At 44.5% G+C, this 9,279-nt stretch overlaps 1 protein-coding gene across 1 annotated transcript in view; it reads right to left on the bottom strand.

Annotated features, from left to right (window-relative positions):
- Nucleotides 1-1,640: 1,640 nt before the first annotated feature.
- The window catches only part of SPARC (secreted protein, acidic, cysteine-rich), a gene marked incomplete in the record, with an annotated part of 16,782 nt that continues 9,143 nt past the window's right edge, over nt 1,641-9,279 (bottom strand). Inside the window, 6 exon segments of the mRNA XM_074096962.1 lie at nt 1,641-1,837; nt 2,547-2,775; nt 4,412-4,558; nt 5,457-5,572; nt 7,078-7,144; nt 9,082-9,234. Of these exon segments, the coding sequence (XP_073953063.1) occupies nt 1,641-1,837; nt 2,547-2,775; nt 4,412-4,558; nt 5,457-5,572; nt 7,078-7,144; nt 9,082-9,234 (909 nt within the window).

The raw sequence follows: 9,279 nt of genomic DNA, 5'->3' as shown, positions 1-9,279 counted from the left end.
AGCAAAAACATCTTGCCGTAAAATTTTTTTTTTTTTACGAAAACTTATTATTTCTTTTTCAGTTAGAACTGCACAATGAGCTTAGGGCTATCGTTTTTTGTCTTTCTAGATGGCGCCACTGTTGCGTAAGGTTTTTAAGTGTGGCTTAAAAACCTATATCGATAAAAATATCGAGCAACCACAGTGTTGCGTAGTCCCGTTTTGTTCGGAAAAAAAGGGAGGACAAGTTTCCGAAAGACAAAACTGTCTCAAAACACGCAGACGTTCATTGCCCCGTAACGCATAATTGCCATAATTAATTTCAGATATAGCAAAATATTCACAATATTATTCTAATTATTAAATAAACCCGCGTAGATCACCCAAAAACTATGAGATTTGACATTTCGGAGACCTCATGCTACACTAGCGCCTCTAGCGGCGAATTCATACGCTATAGCCCTCATTGCTGGACAATGGATTGGATAATGGCAAACCGTGCAAAACACCTTACTATGAAGGCTAAGACTGACAGATACCAAATGTGATATCTATACATATAGTAGGCTTTACTTTAAGGTAGAAAAACGCATTTTTTATTTTTATTTTATTTAATATCCTTAACGTTTTTGGTTGCATCATCACAGCATATACTTAACAGTTATTACAAAAATAACATCGGTAAAGTAATCCCTAAGTTCGGAGTATTTATTTGTAGGTATTAACTCGTACAACTGCATAACAGTGAGGTCAAAAGTTAAGTAATTAAGATGTTATCTAAGGTACTAAGGAGCGGCGCCGGCGCCGGCGCGCGGCTATGCGTTGGTGGCGTCTGTGAACTCGTCGCAGCGGTCCTCCAGCTCGTACTGCAAATTAAATAAACATTGTGTACGGAAAGGAATAAACTGGTTCCTGCGTTAAAATCCTCTTTGTTTATAAGAGTGTGCGTTCAAGAGGCTAAGTAGAAGGTAGGTGCCAGTGCAGATGCTTCAAGGACAAATTGTTAACAAATAGGAGTCCACTTAGTGAATGACTTCATCAATATGGAAATTATACGATAGCATCCGGAGATAGTTACAGTTGACGAAAATTTTTGTAAAGCATTAACTTGTTCAAATATATACATGACCTTAAATAATTTATTGAATCAGGCGTTACTTTGCGGAGGTCCATACCAATGAACTAAAATAATTTCCTTGCTCACCCGCGACCTTACGATAGCTAAGCTTATGCAAAATATGCGTGTTCACGCAGTTCCTCCACCTCCACACTGTAAGAACACACACAAATCACACAAACCCATCTATCACCACCACCACACTACACTGACGCGTTTCGAACTCAACCAGAGCTCATCTTCAGAGTGACACAACCGTACACCATGCTACCAGTTGTGAGTCTAACAACAGCATAAGCTTACCTCGTCGGTCGCGGGTGAGCAGGCACTTGTTCCCACTCGGCGAGCGTGATGCGGTGGTCGTTATCGTCGTCGGGAACGCTCCAGGAAGTCGCGCGATCAGTGAGCAACGCATCGCATCGCTGCTGTTCGCGGAACTGCTTACGTTTCCTGGGGCGGTTAACTTTCGCATACAGCGCTCGTGCGTAAGAAAATTGTCACTGACCACTTGTGCCGCTAGAGAAGCTTCCCCCTCGTGTGATTGTCAAAGGATAAGTTTGGTGAAAGTGATGGCGACGGGCACGACAGCAGCAAGCAGCAGCACAATAGCAGTTATCGCGAGCTCGAGGCACTTGCCCCACTCGGCGAGCGTGATGCGGTGGTCGTCGTCGTCGTCGCAGCGCTCCAGGAAGGGCGCGATGCAGTGCTCCAGCGCCATCAGCGGCGCGCGGATCGGGACAGCTGTGCACACGAAACCGGACACACAACCACGCTACGATCAATGGATGGTGCCGCACCGCAGCCCCTTACTGTACAATACCTATCCAGTAATACTGACCAACATTCTTTACGGTTACTGTACAATGTTCATATTGAAAGGTTTATTTTCTAATCCCTGAGACTTTTTCTAGGACAAATACTTTTATACATTTTGAATTATTTTCCTTTCTAGGCTTTGGATAATCTTAGGCGTTTTAACACACAAAAACACAAAATACCACGCGCAAACAACGTTAAACTTTGACAGCAACAGACAGATGACATTTGAATTTAGTGTTACCTGTGCAATAAATTAGTTCTATTGGTTTTCCGCAATACGGCGAGGTTTTTTATAATTCTGGTCAGCCTTTATGTTCGACAACATCGACATTAGTGTCACGTTTGTGATTGGGTAAATAATAGCCAATCGCAAGTAAGACTAACGTCGAACTTACGATCCTACGTAGGATATTAACTGTTAAAAAACCTTGTCAACGAAACCGGGGCCGTGCGACAGAGTAAAATAGTGCTCCTCTACTTTTGATGCTGAATGTAAAACGATTGGCTGGCTGGCTGGCTCTGTCGTGGTTCGCGGTTCGCGGGGCGCGGTGCGCGGACGGTCACTCGCCTGTCGTTGTCGTGCGCGTCCTAGATCGACACACTTCCAGATGGCGGCGTTTGGTCCAGCGGCGCGTGAGGTGCGGGGGGGTCACTCGCCTGTCGTTGTCGTGCGCGTCCAGATCGCACCACTTCCAGATGGCGGCGTTGGTCCAGCGGCGCGTGAGGTTGGCCTCGGCCTCGCGCTCCATGCGCTGGAAGTGCGCCGACAGCTCGCGCCGCTCGGCCAGGTCGCGCATGATGTTGAACAGCCAGTCGCGCATGCGCCGCGGGAAGTCTGCCATCTCGCTCTCGCTGCACTCCTGCACCGCAACAACAACATAAATATCGTTACCGTCAGCGCTGCCGGCGCTAAGTCAATGAGGGCTATCGCGTATGAATTCGCCACTAGAGGCGCTAGTGTAGCGTGAGATCTCCGAAATGTCAAATCTCATAGTTTTTGGGTGAGCTACGCGGGTTTATTTATAATTAGAATAATTTTGTGAATATTTTGCATTACCTGAAATTAATTATGGCAAATATGCGTTATGGGGCAATGAATGTATGTAAGTATGTATGTATGTCCATTTCTTTGGTCCTCGCTGTAGCCTAAACGGCTGGACGGATTGTAACATATGAGGTATCATTGGATTCGTCATAACTGTCGGAGTGACATAGGGTATATAATATTTCAATATGGCGTCTGCGAAGAAAAATATGGCGAAGGAATAACAAAAAAACTTTTGTATTGTAACAATATGGGAATCAAATGAAAGCTAATAATTAGCCCATTCTAAATATATATGGGTTATAATACTTTTAATGTACAATTTTCACAGAAATATAAAAAAAAAAAAAAAAAAAAAACCCGACTGCCTTAAAAACTAAAAGGAGGAATTAAATCGTAACCAGCTCAAAAAATCTTCGTAATGGGTCCCGACTGTTGAACCTTAAATGAGCTTCTTGACAGAGTTCTAGACCACTAGACTTATTTTCCTCCTTTTAGTTTTTAAGACAGTCGGGTTTTTGATTTTTTAAATTTAATGTTTTTTTATGGTACGGTTTTAAGGTGTATTAAATATGATTTTAATCTAAACTTTGTTTTCACGCCCGTAATAACAGACTTTGAAGGCCACACTTAAAAAAATAAGATTGTTTTTTTGGAATCTTTTTGTATTTTGTATTTTCTGGTTTTTCTGTGCATCTATATTTCAGTTTGTATTTTCAATTCACACTTAAAAACCTCACGCAACAGTGGCGCCATCTAGAAATACAAAAAACGATAGCCCTCATTGATGTCTTGGTTGCTAGCGACGCGGCAAGACTTTTGGTAAGTCGCATATAAACGAGACACGCTGGCTGGTCATAAATTAGTTAAACATATGATAATCAAGTCAATGTTGCTGTCAAATATGAATTTCGAATAGCATCCTCCGGTTCTGTAGCAGTGCAATATTTTAGAGACATCTTTCAAGTGATTGCTACATTTTTTTAAAAGCTGTCAATTATCTATCCGCCATTCAAGGTACCAAACAATTTTCAATTGACATACCTGTATGATACTCGTAGATTCTCAAGGATATATCGTTGTTGTAAAGTTCTAAAATATGCTTCCAATTCGGAGGTAGTCCCAAAATAACCCGCGACGCGAGTTTAAGAAACGGTGTCGTAGAGTATAGTGGGAGATGGAAGCAGGTGTGCTTTGGATCAATTCCAGAGTAGGCAGCGCGTTGAGCTGCGTTGCCTACCCTAGGCTTGACCCAATACGCCACAGTAGTAGCCACAGTACTACGAAACTCGAAGTTCGTATCGTACCGTCCCTCTCGCTCTCGTATTAAACAGTATAAGTGTCAGAGGGACCGCACGCGCACGACACGATTCACGAACTTCGAGTTTCGTATTAGCCCTGCAGGGTGGGTGGGGTGGAGTGGACGGTTGCGGTCTTGCGGTGATAGTTACGGGCATCTCGCGGCAGGCGCCGTAGTACTCGATCTGCAGATGGTGGTACTGCGCGCCGCGGCACAGCTCGGAGCCGTCCAGGCACAGGCAGCGCTGCCGGTACACCTCGCAGTCCGACGACCACGTCTCGTTGTGGTTCGTGCACACCTACACACACACACACACATCACACATCACACACCTATAAGTCTTTGCTATAACTAAGGTAAACGACAGAATGCTCGACGCGCTAATGCCCGATAGACGACTCGCTGCTGTCATCTCTATTGCTAATGGCATAGGATTAAAGATGTCAACTACTGGGGCGGTGACGAGCACTCGTACGTTTACCTTATGTCCTGAACAATCTTAGAATGGGGTAGGTTCGTAGGTGAAAAGAATATTGTTCCATTTAGTTCGTCAGCTAGATTATTAGAAAATGTTGGACACATATTTTTTTCTTTTATCAATCAAACAACAAATGACAAATATCAAGCGCGTCAAACTTTAGGAGTGGGGCGCCGTGACGTCACAAGCGTGCTAAAAAGTGCTGCACAGCGACATGACGCGAATCTTCTGGCTGTATCTTTATCATTCCTTTTTTAATTGACAAAAGAAAATAATTATGTCCAATCATCATCATCATCATAATATATCAGTCATAGGCCTACCCACCCATAGACCTCCAGTTGCTTCGGTTGGCAGCGGCCTGCATCCACCGTGAACCCGCGGCTTTAACCAGGTCATCCGTCCATCTCGTTGGTGGACGTCCTACGCTACGCCTACAATATCCATAATATATTTTGATAATTTAACTGACTGATTAGATTTTTTTAGGAAACTTGTGCTGCTGATGTCATATTGACATTCCATACATCTGCCCCTGGCCCTATACTACGAAGTCCAAAATTGGAACTTCGTATCCTGCCGTCCCGTTGACGCTTATATTATTTAACAGGAGAGTGAAAGGGACGGTACGATACGATCATCAATTTTCGAATTTCGTAGTAGCCCCCCTGGTACGCGATTCCGTTAACTCGAGTGTAGGTAAGGTAGGTGGCGTTACCTTGCGGCGCGAGTCAGTCTCGTAGGGGCAATCCTTGATGCAGTTGCAGACGGCCTCGCCGTGCTCGTCGATCTCGCAGACGCGGCCGGCGCTGCAGTGCACCTTCACGCACGGGTCTGCAAACACACCACCTGATGCCTGAACCGTCCGCCGCCGCCCCCAGCCCCCAGCCCCCAGGGCACAGCCAGCGAGGGTGCACAGAGGTGACAGGCCAGTGCCAGTGAGGGCTATCGCGTATGAATTCGCCACTAGAGGCGCTTGTGTAGCGTGAGGTCTCCGAAATGTCAAATCTCATAGTTTTTGGGTGAGCTACGCGGGTTTATTTATAATTAGAATAATTTTGTGAATATTTTGCAATGTCTGAAATTAATTATGGCAAATATGCGTTCCGGGGCAATGAATGTCTGTGTTTTGAGACAGTTTTGTCTTTTGGAAACCTTTGTCTTCCCTTTTTTCCGAACAAAACGGGGACTAAACAACACTGTGGCATGCTCGTTATTTTTATGGTACGGTTTTAAGGTGTATTAAATATCATTTTAATCTAAACTTTGTATTCACGCCCGTAATAACAGACTTTGAAAGCCATACTTAAAAACCTCACGCTACAGTGCGCCATCTAGTGAGACAAAAAACGATAGCCCTCGTTGGCGCTAGCTAGCATCGTGAGGACCGTTTGACAAATTTGACGTTTGCGTCGTTTGTGATTGGTTAAATAACTAAATGAGCCAATCGCAAGCAAGACTGTAATGTGAAACGGACCTCCCGATACTAACGCCAATTATTAGCGATATTTGGTCTGTCGTGAGACCGCGGGTCCTGGCGCGCCACTCGGGGCTCTCTTCAGAAGAGAGAGACGGTAACGTTTCATCGCAGTGCTAATCCTATGATGTCATTTTGTAATCAATCAAGGACAACGTCAATGGCGGACTAAGACTATTTGAGGCCCGGACCTTTGATTTTATATTTGCTGAATGGAAAATCTAATTTTAATCAATATTTTACCACGTGAACAGCACGTAAACATTTACAAGTGAAGCGACATCCGTCACGCCAAGCAAAAACTTTTTTTTTCTATGCTTGCCAATGCCAAAGCGGCCCCCCCCTAGGTGTGGGCCTGGGGCGGACCGCCCCTGCCGCCCCCCTCTTAGTCCGCCACTGGCGGCTGTTAAATCAGAGACTTCTGCAGGTGCCGTACGCACATTTACGTTCAAATGGCTGAAATTTTGCCAGGGAGCTGGCTTTAACGCCCTCCTGCCTGATAAAGGAGCTAGAACTCTGTTCGCTTCGACTCCTGACGGCTATTAAAAAGCAAGCACGTTGGGGAGGACATGCGCGGACGCGGACGCGTAGCGGGATATAATGTTCCATGCAGCATGATTCTGAGTGATAGGCATTATGTTTGAACTTTGTGCTGCTTGAAAGCATTATGGTAAAGCAAATGGATTTTGTTGCTTCACTGATGATCGCTGAAATTGTCGAATGGCTCCTCGCGTTGCGACTGGCTAGTGAGTTAAGTACCGACTCGTGGCGGGCGGAGGTCCGACGTTCGGCGGGACCGTCAGTGAAGCGGTAAGGGCCAGCGGGTGCTTACTGAAGCTAGATAGAGGGTCTTTCGGCTCACCGTCGGAGAAGACATCGTTGCCGCCGCCGCCGCTCAGGATCTCGTTCACGCGGGCGCGCTCAGAGTCCTGCCAAAATAACACCGGTTGTAACTTCACACACACAGATATAGATAACATTAGATAACGAAACACCTCAATCTGTATGAAAACCGACCGTGTCACTTTTATATATCTACTGTGACGTCTCAAGAGCGAATTAGGGATGTGAATTCCCCGATGTCCGCGCAAAATCGATTCAAATGCGCCGCCCGCCCGCGCCGTGGGGCTCGATTCAGTCACTAGTCATGATTAGTCAGTTAGCGGTCAGTCTTTGTATGGGGCCAACCCCGACGTTTGGTCGGGGTTTGGACACGCGAAATAGATGCATTTGCGTAATCTAGTGTAATCTATATCTGTGTTCACACACCACGATTAAGATGGATTAACGCTTGGCTGAACTATACTCAACGCCTTATTTAGATTCCAAAAAAGTTACCAAAGATGGCCGAACGTCACTGTCACAAGTGTCATTGTCATTGTAACGTGCCAGATGTAAGCAACCCATGCACATTAATAAAAAAATAGTCTTATAATATTTTGTTTTTATTTAGACCTTAAATGGGTACCGGCAACAGAAAACTTAACAGGAATCAAAAACTCAAAAACGAAAATTAACACGAGTATAGAAAGCATTCGATCAATCCAAATGTCAGGCCATCCTACGAAGTGCAAAATTCGAACTTCGTAACTTCGATTTACGAATTTCGTGGTAGTCCCCCAGATGCCGAATGAAGTGACAATTGGAGATGTCATGATGGCCTTGTGGCCGCCATGTTAACCATAGTTTTCCATACGGGATTTGTTGTCAACATTTTTATCTGCATACTTACCAAAAATATCAATAAATAGTATATACTCAAATTATGAGATTAATAGTATCCAAATGTTGTTTAAACCTGAAGTACCACTGTAATATGAACTTTTCTTCTACAAAATATTTTCAACCATATATCTGTTGGTGAAATTAATATTTACATTCAATTATTTATTTATGCAGTTGCATTTAATTTTAGCTTTACGATTATATAAAAATAATTTACTTATGTACATTATTTAGAAAAGTTAAAACTTACCGATGCAAAACTTTTTCATTTTATTGGCAACACACGAGTAGTTTTTTTTGGAACGACGTTGTGTATATATGAGGAGCGTTTTTCGAAATTGGATCGTCGCGCAGTGCCGCAGTGGTGCTTCTGACGATTTTCTACCACACTTCAAAGGACTTCTTGGTTCAGTTCGCCCAACGACCGCTGACGGTGTGCTACATTTTTCATAAGTTCGCAAGTATTTCGCAAAACTACTCAGAACTAAAGTCAGTGAAAGAAAACATTCGAGCTACAGCCCAGCAGAGGGCAACAAAATCATATACCAGCCGTAACAGCAAAGAAGGTTTGCCATGATGCATTTATCTGTTGTTTGAATACAACACTGACGAATGAGGGCTATCGCGTATGAATTCGCCACTAGAGGCGCTAGTGTAGCGTGAGGTCTACGAAATGTCAAATCTCATAGTTTTTGGGTGAGCTACGCGGGTTTATTTATAATTAGAATAATTTTGTGAATATTTTGCAAATACTTATCTGAAATTGATTATGGCAAATATGCGTTCCGGGGCAATGAATGTCTGTGTTTTGAGACAGTTTTGTCTTTCGGAAACCTTTGTCCTCCCTTTTTTCCGAACAAACCGGGGACTATGCCACACTGTGGCATGCTCGATATTTTTATGGTACGGTTTTAAGGTGTGTTAAATATGATTTTAATCTAAACTTTGTTTTCACGCCCGAAATAACAGACTTTGAAAGCCATACTTAAAAACCTCACGCAACAGTGCGCCATCTAGTGAGACAAAAAACGATAGCCCTCATTGTCGGCAAGGTAAGCGCGTTACCACTTTTTGTGACAGTCCCTACCCTACATCTAGGTTGACATGTGAGTGACGATAGTCCTTGTTGGTGCGGGTTTACCTGGAACCTCTTCTCGTCGAGCCGCTCGGCCATTCCGAGCTCGAGGTGCTCGCTCTCGGTCTCCTCGCGCACGCCGGCGTCCCCGCGCGCCGCGGCCGCCGCCGGCGCCTCCGTCGACGTCGTGCGGATGCGCTTGTGCCGCCGCCGGTGCCGCTGCGACAAACAATAACACATTCCAAGATTAAACTTCATTCATTC

Source organism: Choristoneura fumiferana, chromosome 13, assembly GCF_025370935.1.
Source record: "Choristoneura fumiferana chromosome 13, NRCan_CFum_1, whole genome shotgun sequence".
Classification (NCBI taxonomy): Eukaryota; Metazoa; Arthropoda; class Insecta; order Lepidoptera; family Tortricidae; genus Choristoneura; species Choristoneura fumiferana.
The sequence above is the reverse complement of the archived record's forward strand: the minus strand, read 5'-3'. Positions and strand labels throughout refer to the sequence as shown.